The 24,907-nt window shown below is 38.0% G+C and overlaps 2 protein-coding genes across 2 annotated transcripts in view; one reads left to right on the top strand and one right to left on the bottom strand.

The window, feature by feature from the left end:
• Positions 1-24,907, bottom strand: part of LOC120445269 — a 56,187-nt gene that overhangs the window by 5,757 nt on the left and 25,523 nt on the right. The gene's annotated exons all lie outside the window — the stretch shown is intronic.
• On the top strand, positions 11,368-11,807 carry LOC120445270 (dynein light chain roadblock-type 2). Its single transcript, XM_039625568.2, has one exon. It carries the CDS (start codon positions 11,379-11,381, stop codon positions 11,763-11,765), a length of 387 nt encoding a protein of 128 aa, XP_039481502.1. The 5' UTR covers positions 11,368-11,378; the 3' UTR covers positions 11,766-11,807.

Genomic DNA, 24,907 nt, shown 5'->3' with positions numbered 1-24,907 from the left:
TTCACACTCATTAATAATATTTGGAATTAACTTTTGACTATCTGGGTAATCGTATTTTTCTTTAAACCAATTAATGGTTTTTTCTATACCTGGGTGTAAAACTTCCTTTTGTCTTCGGTAAATGCCCTCTGGAAGATCAGAAAATCCTCATCATAAGGGAAGTAAATTGCGCTTTTCTTGGTGCACACATATTCCTTAATGATGGTTTTGGCGAGTTCAAGTGTCATTTCTTTATAGATTATTTTAGTCTTTAGTTTTTAAAAGAAGTGGCTACACCTGTTGTGTCACTGTCGCCTTTTTATACCCGTTACTCGTAGAGTAAAAGGGTATACTAGATTCGTTGAAAAGTAAGTAACAGGCAGAAGGAAGCGTTTCCGACCATATAAAGTATATATATTTTTGATCAGGATCAATAGCCGAGTCGATCTGGCCATGTCCGTCTGTCCGTCCGTCTGTCCGTCTGTCCGTCCGTATGAACGTCGAGATCTCAGGAACTACAAAAGCTAGAAAGTTAAGATTAAGCATACAGACTCCAGAGACATAGAAGCAGCGCAAGTTTGTCGATTCATGTTGCCACGCCCACTCTAACGCCCACAAACCGCCCAAAACTGCCACGCCCACACTTCTGAAAAATGTTTTGAAATTTTTTCATTTTTGTATTAGTCTTGTAATTTTCTACCGATTTACCAAAAAACTTTTTGCCACGCCCACTCTAACGCCCTCAAACCGCCCAAAGCTGCTACGCCCACACTTTTGAAAAATGTTTTGATATTTTTTCATTTTTATATTGGTCTTGTAAATTTCTATCGATTTGCCAAAAAACTTTCTGCCACGCCCACTATAACGCCTACAAACCGCCAAAAATTGTGTTTAAGACTCTCCTTCTCCCTTCCACTAGCTTAGTAAAGGGTATCAGATAGTCGGGGAACTCGACTATAGCGTTCTCTCTTGTTCTATCTCTATTTGTCTAGAGAAGAAATTAATTGGTCTTTCCGTTACGGATATATAATTTAAATTATCTTCATTAGCACTATGTATAGTTGCGTCTGCGCTGTTTGCGACTTCGCCAACCATGACTTCTTCTATCTTTGTGCGGGAATGAGCATCCGCGACATAGTTTTCTTTGCCTGGAAGATATTTTATTTTATAATCGAATTTATTAAGTTTGATTTTCCACCTTTGTAATTTCATGTTCGGCTATATTATTCAGCCATACCAACGGCTTGTGATCACTCATTATTTCAAATAGCTTGCCGAATAAGTATGACCTGAAATATTTTGTCGCCCAAACTATAGCTAACAATTCTTTTTCAATGGTAGCATAGTTGATTTCGTGTTCGTTCAGCGTTCTGCTGGCATAACAAACGGGCTTATGGTTCTGTGAGAGCACTGCACCAATAGCTACATTACTCGCGTCAGTTGTTAGAGAAAAAGGCTTCGAAAAATCGGGGTAGACTAATATCGGATCTGAAGTTATCAAAACCTTTAGTCTTTCAAATGATTCGATGTAGTCTTTACGTTTAATATCTATTACAGCACCTTTCTTTAGTTTGAGGGTCATGGGTTTAACTATCTTGGCAAAGTTAGGAATGAACTTGCGATAATCCCAAAAATGATTTTATCTGTTTAGGTGTCTTAGGTAACGGAAAATTTGTGATTGCATTAGTTTTGTTTGGGTTCAGTTTAATGCCATTTGTTGTGGCAATATGTCCCAGGAATTCAGTTTCTTTTTTCATGAATTCACATTTGTCTAGCTGCAACTTCAAGTTGGCGTCTCTCAGTTTCTCAAAGACTTTCTTTAGAGATAAAATATGTTCCTCCAATTGAGTGGAGTAAACAATAATATCGTCCAAATAGACTAAACAATCTTTGTAGATCAAATCTTCCAAAAGATTATTCATACATCTCTGAAAAGAAGCTGGAGCATTTTTTAGACCAAAAGGCATACGTGTATATTCGTAATGCCCATGCTTAGTTGAAAAAGCTGTTTTTGCAATAGAATTTTCGTCCATCTGGATTTGGTGAAAACCCTTAGCTAGATCAATGGTGGTAAAATATTGGAATCTACCCAATTTATCCAATATCGCATCCATTCGAGGAATGGGGAATTTGTCATTAACAGTTATCTCGTTTAGATTCCTGTAATAAACTACCAACCTAAATTTTTGTTTCCCAGAGGCGTCTGCCTTCTTGGGGACCACCCAAATAGGAGAGCAATAAGGGAACTTCGATTTGCGAACGATCTCTCTATCATTTCTTTGATTTGTTTGTTGACTTCTTGGTCAACACTTTTTGGGTACTTATAGGGTTTACGGTATACTGGATCCTCATGCTGAATCTGGATGACATGTTTAATAGTACTGATGAAGGTCAAATTTTCGCCTTCCTTGTACTGAATGTCTCTATTCTTCTATTCGTATAGAACTTTCTTTAAACATTCCATTTCCTCTACATTTAGATGTTCGAGTCTGTACTCGTTACATTCGCGTAATTCATTGTTGATCGCGAAGTTGACTATATCGTTGTCAACGGACATGGGATCGAGATGTGTTACATCATTGTACACTGACAGCTTTTGAAGTGAGGCATTTTGGTAATGCGGTCTTCTTCTTCTGTTGTTGATGCTTTGGTTTAAGGCACTTAGGTGCGGTCTTAACCTTTTGCATCTTTGGATTGATTTCCTCCACTGGAGCAGAATCATCCTCTTGCTGTGGGTCGTGGCATTTAGATGCGGTCTCGACCTTCTTTTCTCCATAAAAAACATAGTTCTTGAAACTTGAACAGACGGACATACTGAAGTGGGCTTCATTATTATGCCAGACATGGGGACTGGTACGTCCTCCTGTGTCACTTGAGTGTCTGAGGCAGTTTGATGAAAATTTACATCCATTCTGCTTTGGGCTCTTTGACTCTCTCGTTGTCTTTTTACCGGCATCTGACCGTTAGTATTATTTGAAGTTGAAGGTTGGAAATTAAGGGAATTGTTAAGAGGATTGTTTTGTTGGCCTTGTGTTAACTCCCTTCTAAACGTGTAATAATTTCCCCTTTGATTAACCGGTATGGGACGAGTGGAATACTGATTTTGATTTATTGTAGGTTGATTCGAATTTTGAGGTTGCGTATTGTTATTCTGATTCGTTCCTGGATAATAACTGCTGTGATTGTAATTTCTATTATTGTAATATCTTTGATTATTGCTTTGACTATGATTTCCCCTGTTCCTGCGTCTGTTCCCTTCTGATCTATTAGAACGCTGATTGTCTGGACTGGCGTCATAGAGGCCTAGCTCCATTGAAGCTTGTTTTAATTTATAAATAGTATCAATATCTTTGATGACATAAATTCTATCCGGCAGTTTTCAATCTATTACAGATTTAACAGTTCTTTTTAACATTTCAGTGTAAGTTACGGAATTAAAAATTTTAATTAATTCTGTTTCCGACCGCATGGGATTTTAAGTTGTTTTGCAGATGTTACTGACCACATGGGATTTTTTCTTGAATACTACTTTCACGTAGATTCTTTTGCGGATCTCAAAATAATTTTAGAATCACTGTTTTAATTCGCCGATCCTGGATAGCTAGTTGTATAGCGTATCCTTCAATGGATCAGTACCGTACTAAAAGGACTCTTTATTTAACAGATCCTACCGAGTGCGCCAATTAAATAATCGCAATACTCATATGTAAAAAAAATTTAATTTTATTTTACTGAATGATTACAATATTTTTAGTTGAGAAGAACACCGACCGATTATAATTAGGTCTCAAACTGAACTCTAATAATTACTCTGATTTGATTGACGTTCAAGCCTCGGTTTCGAGCTTTTCTAATATGGACTTTAGACTTTAGGGTTCTGATCAAATGAAGAGAGAAAGCTTTGGAGTTGCTGACTTTAATAGTCTTTGCATTTCTCTTAGATTCTTATAATTTTGTTTATTGAAATTGAATACTTCTGTTTTTCGGGATTGCGAGTCCGAGCTTTGAACGTGGGAACGCAACGATGATGCGAGGGCTTAAGCATAGATTGTTTAAATTAGACAACGGATGTTTAGTCTACCAGTGGGTGACTTATCAGGTATCTGGTATCTGTTGGGTACTTCCAGAGTTGTGTAGGGTGTGTGGGTGTGTTTGGGTGTACATGTTGTATGTGTATTAGTGTGTGGGCATGTGCTTAAGTCTTAGGGACTTATGGATTTGTCACTATACATATATATACAAAGGAAAAGTGATGACCTCGTCAGGATAGCAAGCAGCGTCGGACTCGAGATAAACGTAGCAAAAACAAAAGCTATGCGATTCAACAACTCCAACCAAGGAAATATCATGATACATGGGAACCCAATCGAGTTCGTCAACAGTTTCCAATACCTTGGCACCATAATATCCAACAATGGAGGAGTGGATGATGATGTCTCCAGCCGTCTTGGCAAAGCCCGCTCAGCATTTGGGAGACTATACCGCATTTGGAGAAACAGAGAAATAAGCCGGCGAACAAAGCTCCGGATCTACAATGCGTGTGTGAAATCCATACTGCTATACGGAAGTGAGACATTGCTCGCAACGAAGAAAGTAACCCAGAAACTGCAGGTTTTCAGCAACAAATGCCTGAGAATCATATGTGGGATATTCTGGCCAAACAGAATAGCCAACACAGAGCTGTGGCGCGTTACGAGCGAGCCCCCGATACACACCCAAAATGGAAGAAGAAATGGATGTGTATAAGGCACGCTCTCAGGAGAAACCCTAGTAGCATAGTAAGGATGGCACTGGACTGGAACCCCCAAGGAAGCAGGAGGGTAGGAAGGCCATGAGCAACATGGAGAATAACCGCTCAACAAGAACTTGCCCAAATAAACATCACATGGGATAATGCTAAACAGATAGCACAAAACAGAGTTAGATGGAAGGCTCTCGTAGAAGCCCTAAGTTCCCGAGAAGAATAAGAAGGAATTAAAAAAAAAAAAAAGTGTCGGTCATGTCAAGTTTCTGCCAGGATTGCATTTCACATTTTACTCGCTTGCCTTCTGGGAATAATTCTGTTTAATTTCCAGCTATGTTCAATTTCGATTTTCTGTGGGAGTTCGTCCAGAGAGTCTTCAAAGAGTCTTGTTTCTTGAGAGAAAACTAGAGCATCGTCCATTGTCAAAGCCCAATACAAGATATTAACTGAGGAGTACTTATGTCTGAGATATATGACTGTATTTATGGCGGGGGAATCTGCCGATATCTTTCGCCTCATCATTGCATCATAAAAGAGGACATCACCACCACTAAGCTTCGAGTCGTTTTTGATGGACAAGCGTCTAATTCTTCAGCATACTCTTTGAACTATGTTCCAATGGCTGGACCAGTAATTTCCTTCGCACCCAGCTGCCATTACAGGAGACATCTGTATGATGTACCGATGTGCTAGGGTTTCGCCTCAGAAAAGCTTCTTACAGTATCTTGCTTAAGCTGGATACTGTTACATAAGGAACGAATCCTAGTTCCTAACTAGCTGTGAGGTCCATTCAGTTTAGGAAGATGAAAGGAATCTTAGTTGATGTGGCTGTGGTTCTCATTTTCAAAACTTTAAGTTAGGCCGTCCCGACGTTTAGTTTAATCTGCAATAGTGCGATTCTGTGGACCTCTTGGTTTTTGTTGGCCCAGTATTCACAAAGTCCATGATTTTCTTTAGTAGCTGTGCAAAAAGAACGTTGTCCTGGGGCGAAAGCCTTCTTTTGACTTCAGATTGTCTCTTTCTCCAAGCTTTGAACTGGAGATTTGCGAAACCAAAATTTAAGCTTATATCGGACAATTTAGGACAATCACACTGCAACCTCTTTCTGTAATCAAAGAAACTCTTAAAAACCCTAACAGTGCCAAAACTTTGCACTTCGTCACTTTCTTGACCGGCATAAAGTAATGGCTCTATATTCCATATTCTCACTATAATTAGATTTAAACATTGGCATATTGGGGAAGGAAAACCATAAACAAGGCAGTAAACAAGTGTGTCAGTTGTTTTCGAACATCATCAGACACGAGGTCTTCCGAAATGTACAGCTTGCTTCTCGATACAGGTTAACAATTCTTCAATACAGGTGCTGCGATTTGGGTAGAACAAGATATATTTTTAAAAGCCATCCAGTACGATGGATCGAAGTGGTATGTAACGAAGGGTAATTTACCTTTATCGGTTGAATTTAGTCGCTTTAGCATTTACGATAATGCATCTGATACAGCTCTCGACGATTCGCTTTGTTTTAAGATTTTTCGATGAGATAATGTGTTTCCTGACAGAGAAATGTCATTGTTCTTATCTCATTCTAAGCCGAAGGTACAAAAACCCATAGACTCGACTTTTTGTTTTTGTTTTCGTCCCGAAGCGTGTTCGATCTCGCAGTTGAAGTCCCTAAAATACAAAGCCCAACAAGCTTTTTGTTCAGTCATTTTAAACGCGTTACAGTCGGTTACGATCGTGAAATTTTTTACACTCCACTTGACTAGGGCTCCTCTAATAGTCAACACATCTAGTTCGCAGAATTCGTACTTTTAGTAGACTCATGTATTAGGCTGTTCGGCCTGGAAGTAGGGGCTGTACAACTGAAGATCTGGCTCGCTGATGAGAGCAGTCTTTATCTTTTCGAATGTTAATAGTTGTTTCTTCCCGAACTTATTTAATGAATCCCAGCAAATTCGACAAAGGTCTAGGAATGGATGCTTATGAATTTATGAATTTTCGGAAATAGGAAGTCAGACCAGTAAAGTAGCCTAGGAACTGTACTTAGCTGTGTAATATTTGAAACTAACTCCAGTCGATGCGCAAGCCGTTCCTCCATTAACTTAGCAAGTGTTTCTTTGATATCCTGACTAGTCATTATTACGCCGTTCCCTTAGAACTGCCATAATGAATCTAAAAGTGAAATTGGTATGCCAAACGAAACGTAAACGAATTGAAACTTTCCGGTTTGAGTTCCAAATAAAGTATACTTTCGAGAGGCTGGTTTAATCGGATCGTTGAAGAAGCCGTTTATTAGATCTAAATTAGTGAAAATATTTTTTTTTTTAGAAATGTCGATTTGATTATAGGTTGCCAAATAGATTAGATCACTTCCAGTATGCCACGATAAAAGCACGTCTAGTTAAAATCCCACAGCCATTTAAAACGGGAATTCCTATCAACCACGACGGCGATTTTCGATTCCTGCAGCGATATTTGTACTATTTGCAAGGCATCATACATGTGTCCATATCCATATATTTTGAGCCCTGATATAAACGGGCTGATGGGAATTGGAGAAAAGAGATATACATTTAAATCTCAGGAACTATAATAGCTAGAAGGTTGAGACTAAGCATACAGTTTCCAGACAGATAGATTCAGCGCAACTTGGTTGACCCACGATGTCATGCCCTCTTTAACACCTACAAACCGCCCAAAACTGCAACGCCCATACTATAGAAAAATGTTTTCAAATTTTTATTAATCTCGTTACTTTCTATTGATTTGTTAAAAATCGTTTTGCCAAAAAATTTCACACTTTTATAAAAATGTTAAATAATTTAATTAAACTTCAGGGTTTGAACGTTTTAGGCGTAGGAAATGTAGCATTTTATATGTTTCCCGCTAAGCTAACAAGATATTTCAAAAGTCGAATACTCTGCGTTGTGAAATTCAATTATGCTGACCAATGCAGTTTGATTAAAGCGCAATAAGTTGTCCATGGCTTGGTCTCGAAGCGGAAACTGTGTTTCTTAGAGTTTTATTATTTATCTTAGCGGGTAGCTAAGCGCTGGCAGAGGCATTGACAAAAGCAAAGACAATGGAAAAGCCTCCTAGATTGCAATTTAAAATTTGTTTATAAAATGGGATAGAGTGCTATGTTTGCGGGTTGGATAACTCTCCCATTACTAAAATGAAGCGTCCCGCTTCATTACGAATTTCGTTTAAACGCTCATTAAATTCTGTTAAAAATACTTCCTTATTATTTGGTTTTTCTAGTTCTGGCCGTTTTTGTTTGGTTACAAATATAAAATATCTAAATTTTATTATTAATGTAGTAATCAAATACAAAATTATTAAAATTAATAATATAAAAGAAAGTGATATCTTCGTATTACTTATTTTAATGAAGGGATTTAAAATGTTTACATTATCTAGAGAGAGTTTCGAGTTTTTAGACAGTATGTAATCGGATATTTCATAATCTTTAAAATGGTTTGTAGTTATGTATTCAAAAATTTTACTTTCTAAATTTGTAAATGAAATGTTGTTTATTGTGGTTCTACGGTTTAATGTTATTAAAAATAACCCGTTTAAGTGGGAGTTGTTAACCATATTTTTACCATTTATAAAAATTGCACCGTCTTGGAGGATATCTATTTCCTTATTTTTTCTCTTATTTTCTTACAAGTGTTTTGGTAAAACAAGTTTTTTCCTTACTTATGGTACAGTAATTGTTAGTAAGTTAGGTCTTAAATGTAGACATTTCATAATATGTATTGTCGCATTTTGCGACTTGATTGCTTATTACTAGTTTTCCATCGCTTTTGGAAGTGGCTTTAGCATATTATATGTCGCCTCTGTTATAAACTATAAAGTATCTATTCTTTATTTAGTACGATGAACACAGAGATATCCATTAGGTCTGCAATGATTACAGGTCCTAGTTCGTGATTAATAATATAATATTAATATTTCTTTTATGTCATCATGGTTTAAAATTTTAGTATGAAAGACATCAATTTTAGCCAATGTGAAAAGTATGTAACAGACAGAAGGAAGCGTTTCCGACCATATAAAGTATATATATTCTTGATCAGGATCAATAGCCGAGTCGATTTGGCCATGTCCGTCTGTCCGTCCGTCTGTCTGTCCGTATGAACGTCGAGATCTCAGGAACTACAAAAGCTAGAAAGTTGAGATTAAGCATACAGACTCCAGGGACATAGACGCAGCGCAAGTTTGTCGAATCATGCTGCCACGCCCACTCTAACGCCCAAAACTGCCACGCCCACACTTTTGAAAAATGTTTTGATATTTTTTCATTTTTGTATTAGTCTTGTAAATTTCTATCGATTTGCCTAAAAACTTTTTGCCACGCCCACTCTAACGCCCACAAACCACCAAACTGTCAGTGTGGAAGACTCTTCTTCGTACTTCCACTAGCTGAGTAACGGGTATCTGATAGTCGGGAGACTCGACTATAGCGTTCTCTCTTGTTTTCCAACATATTCCAGAATATCTTTTTGTACATCTATTTTAGCTCCAATTTTCCTCAATAGATTGTACCCAATTAATAAGACAGATTTTAAACCTTCTATTTCATAAAATATATGTTTCGCTTCAAATATTGTTAGTATGTGGTAATATTTTACAATTGAGTATCCATGAACTGTAGATTCTCTTTTGTATATTGGTAATTCTTTTATATTTTTATAAATTCCCTTTTTGATATACATAGAAAGAGGAGGCCCCTGTGTCGATTAATATTTTTAATGGTTTTTTAGTATTTCTTATTATATGTGGTATTCTTCTGTAGTACGTTAATTTAAAAAATGAACCTCATCAATGTTATTTATTCTCATACCTTTCTGGGTTGGTTAACTTACTGTCCCAGTTGCTTCTCTTTTTAATGGGATTTGTGGTTCAATTTGTTGTGCTTGGTTTTGATTATAATTATTTCTTTGTGCAAAATTATTGTAATTCTGTCTGTTATTATTATACCCTCTGTTAAAATTATTACTCGGACGATAGCAATTATTATTCGGACTATTTTTATACTTTATGAAACTTTCTACTTCCATTGGTTCTGGTGGGGATTGTACCTTAGAATTGTTATTTTAATTCCAATTATCATTTTGCCCAAAGTTCCCGTTCTGCGGCCAATTATTATTCTGGTTATTATTCCAATTGTTAATCATTCTGTTATAATTATTATTATTATTCTGTCTGGAATTTACAATATTAAATCTTAGGTTATTTTCCTGACTTTTATTTTCATTCCTAAATCCATAATATCTATTTGCAAATTGGGCTCGAAAGTTGTAAGACTTTAATTCCTAACACTTTGCCAAAGCATTTGGCAAGTCTAGTGGGTTTAGAGAAAATAGTGTTTCTGAGATTGAACCGTTCAATTCAGAAATAAAAATTCTAAGAGCGTTGATCCTAATTGTTTTATTCGTTTCTTTGGTTATTTCGCTGTCTTTTCCATATGTCATTATGCTTTTAATAATCAATAATGTGATTTTCTTGTTTACTTCGTTGTAGAATTCGGTAATGGTCATGCGTCCCTGCTTAATTCTGATTATGGAATTGGTCTTTTATCATTATATATAAAATCAAATCTGGAAAGAGTTGCTTGGAAATTTAAAACTGTACCATGGTTAGTTAGAGCATCATGTGCTGCTCCCATGATTTTATTACGTCGAATTGTTAAAGCGATAAAATATTGTTTGTGGCGGTTTCCAGCCTACATATTGGGTTATTTCTCCTGTGAACTTTGGTAAAGGTTTAACTACCTCTAGGGTGGTTTCACATTTTACAGTTGGGTCGATTGTTTACTTCACTTAATTGTACACTTATTAATCAGTTAATTGCTGGCGTTGGATATCCCGCCCACAGAATGGATTTTGTTGAACCTCCGGTTCCCATTGTTAAATTCAAATCTTCAAAACTTTTTTAAATTTTCCAGATTGTTTTCTTTTAATAATGGTTTAAATAGATTTTAATTTTTGTAAGACTTTATGATATTCCCTGTATCTTGATTTTGTTTTATTCAATTTTTTTTAAAGACTTAATATTATTTTATTTTGCTAACGATACTTTCCGTTGTAGTCTTCCTTCAGTTTAGTTGTCCTGAATAGTTAGTTTCCTTCGAAAATTAAAGTAAATGCATTAATTAATTTCCAATTAAGTTTTTCCACGATCACTATCACAGTTGTTAGATGTCGTTGGATTAATGAGGATGTTTTGATTTTGCCTCTAAAAATATGGGTTGTTGGCGGCGCGAGTTCCGTTTTATATTTAACTTATTATCGTTAATATTTATTTTTAGAACTTTTGAACTACACCGCCCACGTTGGGTGCCAATTAAAATTGTTGTTAAAAAATTATTTAAAAATACATTTTATTTTAATATTTTAGTACATTTATTGGTGGTAAACTTTTTAAACTTATACAATATTACAAGACACTAATATCGGTTTTTATTTTAGATCGTTCTCGATCCGATCTCGAAACAGACTCGGCCAGAAGATTTTCTTTTGAAACTTCTTGAACTTTTGATTGAACCTAGATTGAAATTTAAAATTTGTTTATAAAATGGAATAGAGTGCTATGTTTACGGGTTGGATAACCTATATAAAGTAGTCGTAAAATCGTTCACCTAAGTATGCGATCAATCAACACTCACATCAAAGCACATTTATCAGCTCTACAGCCTCTACAATTAAATTTTATATACAAGTATTTTGCTGTCCTCAAAATGTCCGCGGAAATCGAAGAATTACTAAAACGCTACCAAAACTATCCCAATGTTGCTGGCATAATTATTTTGGACCCGTTCGCTATACCAATCAAGACTACCATGGAATACACCTTGACGGTGCATTACGCGGCTTTAATCAGCACCTTAACTTATAAGGCGGCCAAAATGATTTCAAATTTAGATGCTAGCAATGAGCTAATGACAATACGCCTACGAACCAAAGTGCATGAAGTGATTGTGCTTCCGTCCGAGAACTACATAATTATTGTGGTGCAAAATCCAGGCACATAATTCATTATAATAAACTATGTACTACTCTTTTTTCTGACTTTATATACCAATAATTAAAGCTTAAATGCGTCTGGTCCAATTGCGCATCTTTGGTAATGTAAAATATACGACTTCGCTCTCCCTGACTTGGTGTTAATTGCTCTAGATAAATTCGCGGCGCGTCGCTATAATTACGACAGACCGATTACGAGCCGCACTTAATTTTACGCCGTAAAGTGTTTGCCGGTATCTCTAATCCGACCAAAGAACTCCCGCTGGCTTAAAAACGGTATCCAGCTCGATTTTAATTATTCAGCGACGTTCTCACTCTGCCGTTTGCATATTCATTGCTTTTTCCTAGGTAAGGAGGACCATATAGTCCGCGTTTGCATTATTATACCCGTTACTCGTAGAGTAAAAGGGTATACTAGATTCGTTGAAAAGTATGTAACAGGCAGAAGGAAGCGTTTCCGACCATATAAAGTATATATATTCTTGATCAGGATCAATAGCCGAGTCGATTTGGCCATGTCCGTCTGTCCGTCCGTCTGTCTGTCCGTATAAACGTCGAGATCTCAGGAATTTTCATTGCTTTTTCCTAGGTAAGGAGGACCATATAGTCCGCGTTTGCATTATTATGCCCGTTACTCGTAGAGTAAAAGGGTATACTAGATTCGTTGAAAAGTATGTAACAGGCAGAAGGAAGCGTTTCCGACCATATAAAGTATATATATTCTTGATCAGGATCAATAGCCGAGTCGATTTGGCCATGTCCGTCTGTCCGTCCGTCTGTCTGTCCGTATAAACGTCGAGATCTCAGGAACTACAAAGGCTAGAAAGTTGAGATTAGGCATACAGACTCCAGGGACATAGACGCAGCGCAAGTTTGTCGAATCATGCTGCCACGCCCACTCTAACGCCCACAAACCGCCCAAAACTGCCACGCCCACACTTTTGAAAAATGTTTTGATATTTTTTCATTTTTGTATTGGTGTTGTAAATTTCTATCGATTTGTCAGAAAACTTTTTGCCACGCCCACTCTAACGCCCACAAACCGCCAAAAACTGTCAGTGTTGAAGACCTCCTTCGCACTTTCACTAGCTGAGTAAAAGGGTATCAGATAGTCGGGGAACTCGACTATAGCGTTCTCTCTTGTTTTGATTTCCATTATGGCGACTTTACAGACTATCCGAGTCCTCAGTTCACAGGAACTTTGGCTGCAATGTAGTAGATAAGGTATCTGAAACGCTTATAAAAATGTCTTTGGTAGAAGGGGATACTAGATTTATCGAAGAGTATGTAAAAGCTAGAAGTAAGCGCTTCCGATAAAGTATATAAAATCTTTTTAAGGGTCACTAGCTGAGACCTGGCCACTGATCTGATCTGGCCATATCTGTCTGTTGGTCCGTCAGTCCGTATTATTATACCCGTTACTCATTGAGTAAAAGGGTATACTAGATTCGTTGAAAAGTATGTAACAGGCAGAAGGAAGCGTTTCCGACCATATAAAGTATATATATTCTTGATCAGGATCAATAGTCGAGTCGATCTGGCCATGTCCGTCTGTTCGTCCGTCTGTCTGTCCGTCTCTCCGCCTGTCTGTCCGTCCGTATGAACGCTGAGATCTCAGGAACTACAAAAGCTAGAATGTTGAGATTAAGCATACAGATTACAGAGTAATAGACGCAGCGCAAATTTGACGATTCATGTTGCCACGCCCACTCTAACGCCCACAAACCGCCCAAAACCGCCCCACCCACACTTTTTAAAAATGTTTTGATATTTTTTCATTTTTGCATTGGTCTAGTAAATTTGTATCGATTTGCCAAAAAACTTTTTGCCACGCCCACTCTAACGCCCACAAACCGCCCGATGCTGCCACGCAAACACTTTTGAAAAATGTTTTGATATTTTTTCATTTTTGTATTAGTCTTGTAAATTTCTATCGATTTGCCAAAAACTTTTTGCCACGCCCACTCTAACGCCCACAAACCGCCAAAAACTGTCAGTGTTGAAAACCTCCTTCGCACTTCCACTAGCTGAGTAACGGGTATTAGATAGTCGGGAAACTCGACTATAGCGTTCTCTCTTGTTATACCCGTTACTCGTAGAGTAAAAGGGTAAATTAGATTCGTTGAAAAGTATGTAACAGGCAGAAGGAAGCATTTCCGACCATATAAAGTATATATAAAGTACATATAAATATATATAATAAACTTTTTTGGTGATAGATTTAATGAAAAAAATATATTTTCCTTTTTTATGATCTTTATTTGAATAAGTTTCACCAGAGGTGAGTTAAGAACTAATTTACAAATGTATTCTTTCGGCCCAGCAAACCTTTTACAGAGGATTAACATAAGCCTTTTAAGTTCTACTTAGCTTTATATGTCAAGCTTAACAGATCATTAAGCTCGTTACCGTTAAGCGGTTCGTATCTTGGGGGAATGTTATTTATGAGGCTTTTGGAGAGTGAAGCTTTCCAAAAGATCGGCTTTAGCTTTTTTATATGAAGGGTGAATATGTCGTATGAAGAAATGAATATGTCTCTCCCCCACCTTTTAGATATTAGCTTGTCCTCAAGCGATTATTTCTGGATATAAGTGTGGTACTGGATTTGCAATTTCAGCTATTTCTGTTTTTGTCTCTGTTTCTTTTTCGATATTTATACCCATGTCGTTAAAAATTCTAGTAAGGGCTCGTTTTGCCTCTAACCAATCTCTACTGTTTGTTTTAATAAGTGAAGCTAATTTTGAATAAACGTCTATACAAGATAAATACTGTTTGTTGTCAATAGCATAAAAGTCAATAACATAAATTTCGCGTGGGTTATTTGTCTCTGGAGTTATTTCGAAAACTAGTTTTGTTGGTCTATGTTCTGTCTTTGCAAGGTTACAGACTTCACAATCATTGATAATGTTTTGAATTAGTTTATTATAATCGGGAAAATAGTGAGTTTCTTTAAATAATCGTATCATTTTTTCAATAGTTTAGTTGATTATAGTTTATTTAGTTTATTTTCAATTAGTTTATTATAATCGGGAAAATAGTGAGTTTCTTTAAATAATCGTATCATTTTTTCAATACCAGGGTGTAACAATTTAGAATGTTGAGTAATAATGAATTCTTTAAATTCAGGATAAGATTTTATGTCTTTTAACATTATAATACTTTTCAAAATTTGCACGTTACTATGTGGGTTAATGGTTTCGCGATATGCTTTTTGAAAAACTAAAAAGTCTTTATCGTTTTCCAGGTAAATAACACTGCTAATATTTAAGAAGTATTTAATAAGGATATCTTTTGCCTTTGTCAGGGTCATGTCAGTGTATTTGATGGTTAGCTTTATTTTGGAAAAGTATTTCGTTGTCTCTACTTGGTTTACGCTATCTTTTATAAATTCCATTTGTCTTGCAAAATAGTTTATGGGTTTTTCTATAATTTCAATGTAGGTTTCGTTGCTTTCTGATGAACTGTGTATTGTTGCTGCTGTTGAAATATTTTCTTCTTCGCCTACCATGTTTTCTTCAATTTTGACGCGAGATAAAGCGTCTACTACATGATTAAGTTTACCTTCTAAATATTTGATTTTGAAATTATATTTGCTAAGTCTAATTCGCCAACGTTGTAGTTATACCCGTTACTCGTAGAGTAAAAGGGTATACTAGATTCGTTGAAAAGTATGTAACAGGCAGAAGGAAGCGTTTCCGACCATATAAAGTATATATATTCTTGATCAGGATCAATAGCCGAGTCGATCTGGCCATGTCCGTTCGTCTGTCCGTCCGTATGAACGCTGAGATCTTAGGAACTACAAAAGCTAGAAAGTTGAGATTAAACATACAGACTCCAGAGACATAGAAGCAGCGCAAGTTTGTCGATTCATGTTGCCACGCCCACTCTAACGCCCACAAACCGCCCAAAACTGTCACGCCCACACTTTTGAAAAATGTTTTGATATTTTTTCATTTTTGTATTAGTCTTGTAAATTTTTATCGATTTGCCAAAAAACTTTTTGCCACGCCCACTCTAACGCCCACAAACCGCCCAAAGCAGCCACGCCCACACTTTTGAAAAATGTTTTTTATATTTTTTCATTTTTGTATTAGTCTTGTAAATTTCTACCAATTTGCCAAAAAACTTTTTGCCACGCCCACTCTAACGCCCACAAAACCGCCAAAAACTGTCAGTGTTGAAATTTCTTCTTTGCACATCCACTAGCTGAGTAACGGGTATCAGATAGTCGGGGAACTCGACTATAGCGTTCTCTCTTGTTGTTATTTCATTTAGATTTCGATAGTCCACGACCAACCTGAATTTCGGCTTGCCAGAGGCATCCATCTTTTTGGGGACAATCCATAATGGACTGCAATAAGGGAAGTCGCTTTCGCGTATAATGCCTTGTTTTAACATTTCCTCAATTTGCTTATTTACTTCTGCTTTGTAGGAAAACGGATACGAGTATGGTCTTTTGTAAACTGGGTTTTCATGAGAGGTTTTTATATCGTGACGTATTATACTTGTGAATGTAAGGTTTTTATTTTTGGAATATTGAATGTCATTAAAATCTTTTAATAAATTTGTAAGTCTGTATTTTTCCTCACTATTTAAATGTTCTAGTCTGTATGTGTGTTCTGAGTCTATGTTGTTGTCCATGGCATAGTTTATTTCTGATGTAAAGTTGTTTTCTTGTAAGAGTGCATTAAAGTTTTCCGAAGAGTTCTCATCACATGGATCTAGTTCTTTGTGAATGAATGTTCTTTCGTTAATTATTGTTTCTTTCCGAGAGTAGTCTATTAAACCGTTATTCTCCATTAGTATTTTTCTTCCTAACAGAATATCATAATAAGGTGAAAATTAATGAATATAGAATTTTTGCGTTTGTTGAAAAAGACCGTTGGCTGGAAGGTCTACATATTTATTTAATTTAGAATAGCCTGCCATACTTCGGACAGGTATTTGTTTATCTTTAACTTGAAGATTGAAAAAGTTTGAGCTCATCAAGTTTATCGAAGAGCCAGTATCAACTATGCATCTATATCTGTGGTTATTAAACACGATCTCTATGTATTGGTGGGATCCCAGGCTGGTATTGGAAAATTTTCAGCTTGTTGATATTGCTGATCTGTAAACAATTCTGTCTGAGTATTCTGTAATTGATCTTCGTGGAACTGTTCGTCGTTATTAATGTAGTGTTCAGTTTCGTTATCGTAATCTAATTCGTGCTGGTGAAAATTTTCATTTGTCTGCATACGCGATTGTTCGCTGCTTTCTCTAAAACGCTTATTTGGCACTCTTGGTTGTTGGGGGGGCTGATAGTAGTTTCGGGTGTCGTTTTGACGGTCCTGAAGTAAGTCTGTTCTGAATCCGTTGTATAAATTTCTGTACTGATTAAGTTGCTGTTGTCTGGTCGGAGGAATTTGTCTAAGAGGGGTTTAATTGTTTACGTTAGTGTTTTGGGTCTGTGTGGGATTTAATGGAATAAAGGGGCGAATGAATCGTTGGTTGGGGTGAGTGTTTTTGATTTGGTTAATGTTTGTATGTTTATAGGTGTTAGGTGAATTTGAGTTAAGTTTTGGCTGACTATCGAATGTTTTTGAAATTGGGTCTTCGTATAGACCTTCTTGTTGGGTGGTTTGCCTTAATTTTTGAACGGTTGAAATGTCATACCTCGCTAAGGTCATGAACAACCTATCGGGGAGTGAGCGTTGAATTGTATTTTTTATTGTGGTTGCCATTGCTTGTGTATAAACCACCATATTATGTCGATCATTCTCTAATGCTAACTTATTTATAAATTACACTGGACTTATCTTCTAATTGTTCACAGAATAGACGTAAGTTACCCTTAAAAGGTGTGCGATACAATCTTCCTAGTAGTTCCTCCAGGGGCGTCTGAGTCTTGAATTCCGTGATTAGGGCGTCTCTTAAAGTTGTCCATCCTACCGACTGCGCCAATAAACTTTTTTGGTGATAGATTTAATGAAAAAAATATATTTTCCTTTTTTATGATCTATATTTGAATAAGTTTCACCAGAGGTCAGTTAAGAACTAATTTACAAATGTATTCTTTCGGCCCAGCAAACCTTTTACAGAGGATTAACATAAGCCTTTTAAGTTCTACTTAGCTTTATATGTCAAGCTTAACAGATCATTAAGCTCGTTACCGTTAAGCGGTTCGTATCTTGGGGGAATGTTATTTATGAGGCTTTTGGAGAGTGAAGCTTTCCAAAAGATCGGCTTTAGCTTTTTTATATGAAGATAAATATGTCGTATGAAGAAATGAATATGTCACTATATATTCTTGATCAGGATCAATAGCCGAGTCGATTTGGCCATGTCACTCTGTCCGTCCGTCTGTCTGTCCGAATGAACGTCGAGATCTCAGGAACTACAAAACGGACATAGACGCAGCGCAAGTTTGTCGAACCATGCTGCCACGCCCACTCTAAAGCCCACAAACCGCCCAAAAATGGCACGCCCACACCTTTTAAAAAAAGGTTTTATATTTTTTCATTTTTGTATTGGTGTTGTAAATTTCTATCGATTTGTCAAAAAACTTTTTGCCACGCCCACTCTTACGCCCACAAACCGCCCAAAGCTACCACGCCCACACTTTTGAAAAATGTTTTGATATTTTTTCATTTTTGTATTGGTCTTGTAAATTTCTACCGATTTGCCAAATAACGTTTTGCCACGCCCACAAACCGGCCGTAGCTGCCACGCCCACACTTTTGAAAAATGTTTAGATACTTTTTCATTTTTGTATTAGTCTTGTAAATTTCTATCGATTTGCCAAAAAACTTTTTGCCACGCCCACTCTAACGCCCACAAACCGCCCAAAACTGCCACGCCCACACTTTTGAATAATGTTTTGATGTTTTTTCATTTTTGTATTAGTCTTGTAAATTTCTATCTATTTGCCAAAAAACATTTGGCCACGCCCACTCTAACGCCCACAAACCGCCAAAAACTGTCAGTGTTGAAGACTCTCCTTCGCACTGTCACTATCTGTGTAACGGGTATCAGATAGTCGGGGAACTCGACTATAGCGTTCTCTCTTGTTTTTATTTGGAATGTATTCAAGAAACATCAATCTATCATGTTACGTACTTGAAATTTTAACAGAAGGCGCTACTGTTTAGTTAAAAGCTTTTTAGTCAGGTATTTCGTTTTCTCTAAAACACCGATAAAAGATTTTTTGTTAATCGCTGAAAAATCTTGCAAGTTTTAAGTTACAAAAAGTGTGTAAACACTTGTTAAAAGTGATACTTTTAACATGCAGTCCAATCCTAATGCTTTGTAATATGTGTTTGTGATCGTCGATTGTCGAAATTAACTCTGGTGTTCTTATAATCTCCTGTAAGTACTAACCCTTTTAAAACACAACATTTGTAGTGTATTCTAATTTTTAAATAGAGCAGCAAAGTTGCTCTACGGCTTCCTCCACTTCTAAAACCTATTATATGTTGTAGAGTTATCAATTTTTAGTATATGTTATTGTACACTTTTGGACAATTTTCCCGAAATATAACTTTTTACGGTCTAATCTCGAAATGAAAAAATTGTTCGAGAAATGGAAAACAGAGACGACAAGTAACATTAGTTTTACAAACTAATTTATACTATTTTTTAAGAAAAAAAGCTGTGAAGCAAGAAGTAAAACTTCGATATTTTTCAAAAACAAGGTAAGCATCCTCCATTTTAACTTTATTGGTTTATCTTAAGATTATATTTTTAATTTTTTAGGTCAACAAAATTTTTTTTGTACAATGAAAAAAAAATTGTGTTTATTTTTTTTTGTTTGATGGCAGGACCACGCCAATTATAAATCAAAAAAGAACTTAAATATTTTGCTTCGTTCTCGAGTTATTAACTAATGCCACAAAAAGTGGTCGTTGGCCCCAAAGTGCATCGTGTAAAGTCTCTGCTGCTGTAAATTCGGAAGGCGTCGAGCCGAGCGCTCTAAGCTCGTAAAATGTGTTAAAATAACCTTCTGAAAGGCATTGAGAGCTACCCTCTGACCATACGGTGTGCGGTTATATCAAAGTGACGAGTGGTCACTTATCGATTGGATTAGGATATGGGTAATTCTCTGATGTCGCATGAGACATTTGTACGCATTCAAACTAAAATGAAAACATGTACCAAGACTTAATTTTAAATAGTTTAAAACGTATAGCTCTTGGTTAGCACTATAATTGGTGTTAAGGTCTTGGGCCTTGCATTTGAAATATTTTAAAATGGTTTACGATTAAATGACAAAAATGCTTATATTACTTAAATTTACTTTATTATACCCGTTACTCGTAGAGTAAAAGGGTATACTAGATTCGTTGAAAAGTATGTAACAGGCAGAAGGAAGCGTTTCCGACCATATAAAGTATATATATTCTTGATCAGGATCAGTAGCCGAGTCGATCTGGCCATGTCCGTCTGTCCGTCCGTCTGTCCGTCTGTCCGTATGAACGTCGAGATCTCAGGAACTACAAAAGCTAGAAAGTTGAGATTAAGTATACAGACTCCAGGGACATAGACGCAGCGCAAGTTTGTCGATTCAGGTTGCCTCGCCCACTCTAACGCCCACAAACCGCCAAAAACTGTCCTTCGCACTTACACTAGCTGAGTAACGGGTATAAGATAGTCGGGGAACTCGACTATAGCGTTCTCTCTTGTTTTTTATATATACGTGAAAAACCCCACTTTTATAGACTTCGAATTTTTTTTGGAGGTGGTTGTACTTTCTGGAGAATTGCCCATTTCCCTCCTTAAGGTACTTAAAGTTGTGGGGAATTGTGTTGTCCCAAAACATTCAGCTTTGAAACGAAAGAAGATTTATCCACCACATCCTGTGTTTTCTTCGCCAAAAAAAATGATCTTGTGTATGAGCAATCTTTTACGTCGGCATATTAGTGCCCGTGTCCTGCGTAAAGACTCAGGACTCGTCGATTTTGGGTAGTGGGATCTTGGTAAGCCCCTCACCTCTCCAACATAACGAGAATAAATATTAGTAGTGCCTGTAAAAGTTCGTCAGTCAGCAGTTCTCACTGCCCCACAAGCTGTAGCTTGATCGTAAAACGATCCGGCAATGTTTCGGCCACATTCCGTTTAACGGTATGTCATCGGTATGGCGATTCATGTTGCCACGCCCACTCTAACGCACACAAAACGCCCAAAACTGCCACGCCCACACTTTTGAAAAATAATTCGATATTTTTTCATTTTTGTATTGGTATTATAAATTTCTATCGATTTGCCAAAAAACTTTTTGGAACTAAGTGGACCATAATTTGTTTTAAGCGGGGTGTATCGAATTCATCACCGAGCAGCGGTGCACACGTCAACAAAAATTGTTGGCTATCCACGCCTACAAACGTCGCTCTGAGGGCTCTTGTCTTTGCATAAAAAAAAACAAGGTGGATACTCGCCGCTGAAAAGTTTTTTTTATTTAAACAATATTGAACATTGAAAATTTAATGTCAATGAATGAAATATATGGCCTAACAATAAAATATTTTTTTTATACTGGACTCGCATTACTTGAATTGTGCACTTGTTTGGAAAAGTCACTGCTGTTATTTTTGTCTTTGCTGATATCCACATAAAAAGAAATGCACCGGTTCACTTATTCATTGTTTAATTGTTTGGCCGGCTGTCATGTTATGCTTGGTAGTAGGAAAGTTTTCATTGACGAATTGTTTTGCCCTATACACTGTTCATATCTGTTAAGCCGCCCATCTTGAGACTTCTGTAGGATTGAAGTTTTTCTTCAAGTCTGTTGTATCGAACTGATTTTATTGGTCTGCTCGCTACGGAATACGTGCGGCTAGCTCAGTAGATTTCGTGTGTTCGTCTCACCAAATTTATATTAAAACGTGATCACCCAGTTACCAGTAAAAACACTTCCAGTTTTTGTTTCTTGGGTATTTATTCTTGCTTAGCTTTAAACGTGATCACCCAGTTACCAGTAACGACTCTTGCAGTTTTCGTTTCTTGGGTCTTTATTCTTGCTTAGCTTTACAATGTGATTATCTGGACGTATCTGCTCTCCCGTCGTAGTGCTGGATGGTCTGCTCAGCGGCCTCGTTCTGCTGTCTCGCCGCTCTCGTCGTCCTGAGTGGCGCGGACCGTGTCGTTGGGTGCCCATCACTTGGACTGAGAATTGTCGTAGTATGCGGGATCACGGCAGTTAACGGCTGCGATCCCCAAGGCAAACTCCTGGTGTTCGGACTGGTGGCGCCGGTATCACGCCTGCTCGGATCGCACGGACACACCAGGCAATCGTACGCAGCCTCCGACACAGGCGACCGGGTCTACCCCACAATTCCAGTCGCCTCTTCGGTACCTTTCTTGGGGGCCGACCCCGCCTGTTGAATGCTTCCGAAGTAACCGTGCTTCGTCGTATTGTTCCTCAGCTACCTGCTTCTCGATTCGGAGACTTTCCTTGTCCCGAACGTCTTGACGTAGCGATCATGTTCCTTACTGACTACCACGGCTGTAGCTCCTCTGCTGATTTTGTTTCTTCACGTTGTTGACTTCTATACTCGTTCTCCTTGACTGTCCAGCTTCCAGCGTTCTGTCTGCTTATATAGGCCTCCTTTAACGGTTCATTCCTCTAGTCTCCAGTCTCCGGATCCAAAGTCCACGGTTTTACCGTTGACCCGGTCCAAAGTCCAACTTATACCGTTATTCTCCTTCAAACCTTCTGTCTCTCCAAACTCTCTTTCTATAGGTTCAGAGTCCCCAAACTCTCTCCTCGGTTTCGCACTGCCGTTATTACGCTCTGACTTGTTGCGTATATGGCAACGGCAGGCCCTCCTCATGCCATCTGCATTACGCACAAGTGTTTTAACTCCTAACACCTTCCCCTGTCTTCGGGAAAATTTAAATTCGGCCTTGCAGTTACTACGGAAAATTCCTGAGATCCCGTCGACGCTCACAGCTCTGTCTTGAGTTCCACAGCGCCGATCTCCTTTCAGTGTATTCCCGGTTCCTCCTTTTCAAATTATGTCGTAGATTTTCATTTCCGTGATGCCACTCCTTTCTTCACTCTTTTTTCCGCATTCCCACCGCCGGAGCGGATGCCTGCCTCTGGAGTACGGGCCTCTGGTTGCCCACGGGTGGAGGCCACACCCATGGCCCCTTCTCCAACTCCGCCGCCGCCGCGGTGTCGGGCGTTGGCGTAGCCCAGCCGCCATGGACCGGCGCCTCTTCCTCCTTCGCTTCCTCGTCCTCAATTGGCCACGTCTTGGTGATTACCCGTTGCCGCTACCGCGTGCCTCCTTCGGCCAACTCCCGCACTTGGTGCGACACTGTGGCGTGTGAGATCGGGTGGTCCCTTATTCCCACGGGGTCCTGGGGCTGCGGGTGGGTGGAGTCGTGGGCGGACAGGCGGTCGGCACCATCACTGGGTTGGGTGGAGGTATGGGTGGACAGTGCCGTGGTCTGGGTGTGGGCGGAATCCCCGCCGTCGGGGTGGGCGACGGGGGCGTCGTACAAACGTCGCTCTGAGGGTTCTTGTCTTTGCATAACAAAATACCAGGCGGATACTCGCCGCTGAAAAGTTATTTTTATTTAAACAATATTGAACATTGAAAATTTAATGTCTATTAATGAAATATAACGGGGGCCTCGTAGTGTAGTGGATACTTTTCTAGCTTTTAGAAAGTATTCTTCCATCCATAATGCCTAATGCAACAATATTCGGCAGCTTACTGTTGCCAAACCGCCTCACCCCCTCTCCACGCTATATGGAGTAAAACGGGCTCCACCACATAGTTACCAAGTGCACCCTGTGTTCTGCGAACAGCAACAACACCCAGCATTGCCTTACCAGACTGTTCGCTTTTCTACGACTAGCAACATCACCGTAGACGCCACTTCCCGATGACGTTCGGTGGGATAAGCCGCATCTGGCCATCGATTATCGATTACCGAAACAAATAGGAGAGAGTTAGGCTCTCGTAGAAGCCCTAAGTTCCCGAGAGGAATAAGAAGGAATTAAAAAAAAAAAATGAAATTTATGGCCTAACAATAAAATATATTTTTTTATACCGGACACCCTTTGGTTATCATTATTACAAAAATATACGTGTATTTAATAATCGTATGAAAATAAATTTGGCACAAGAATATATGCATATATACAAAATTATAGAAAAATAAAGGAACAGTGTTCCTTCAAACTTTAATCCGGAGCGATGAGATCTCGACGAGTTGGATCCTGGGTGTTGCTACGGATAGGATTATGTATACACATACATTCGTGGACCAATAATTTGTAAACTGACCATTAACGTAATATACACAAACAAAACAAGAGAGAACGCTATAGTCGAGTTCCCCGACTATCTAATACCCGTTACTCAGCTGGTGGAAGTGCAAAGGAGAAATTTTCATACTGATAGTTTTTGGCGTTTTGTGGGCGTTCGAGTGGGCGTGGCAAAATCAATTAAAATTAACAAGACTAATACAAAACTGAAAAATATCAAAACATTTTTCAAAAGTGTGGGCGTGGCAGCTTTGGGCGGTTTGTGGGCGTTAGAGTGGGCGTGGCAAAAAGTTTTTTGGCAAATCGATAGAAATTTACAAGACCAATACAAAAATGAAAAAATATCATAACATTTTTCAAAAGTGTGGGCGTGGCAGTTTTGGGCGGTTTGTGGGCGTGGCAACATGAACATTAACTTGCGCTGCGTCTATGTCTCTGGAGTCTGTGTGCCTAATCTCAACTTTCTAGCTTTTTTAGTTCCTGAGATCTCGACGTTCATACGGACAGACGGACATGGCCAGATCGACTCAAGAATATATATACTTTATATGGTCGGAAACGCTTCCTTCTGCCTGTTACATACTTTTCAACGAATCTAGTATACCCTATTACTCTACGAGTAACGGGTATAAAAAGAATACACACTACGTAAAGGTCGTCTTTCTAGACATAAATATAATTAAATAATTGCAATACTCATATGTACAAACAAATATAATTTTATTTTACTGAATGATTACAATATTTATAGTTGAGAAGAACACCGACCGATTATAATTAGGCCTCAAACTGAACTCTGATAATTACTCTGATTTGATTGACGTTCAAGCCTCGGTTTCGAGCTTTTCTAATATGGACTTTAGACTGATCAAATGAAGAGAGTGAGCTTTG

Source organism: Drosophila santomea, chromosome 2R (genome assembly GCF_016746245.2).
Source record: "Drosophila santomea strain STO CAGO 1482 chromosome 2R, Prin_Dsan_1.1, whole genome shotgun sequence".
Taxonomy (NCBI): domain Eukaryota; kingdom Metazoa; phylum Arthropoda; class Insecta; order Diptera; family Drosophilidae; genus Drosophila; species Drosophila santomea.
The sequence above is the reverse complement of the archived record's forward strand: the minus strand, read 5'-3'. Positions and strand labels throughout refer to the sequence as shown.

What these genes read in the sequence shown, in the direction of transcription:
- LOC120445270 (XM_039625568.2), top strand. Translation starts at nt 11,379, where the DNA reads ATGCGATCAATCAACACTCACATCAAAGCACATTTATCAGCTCTACAG.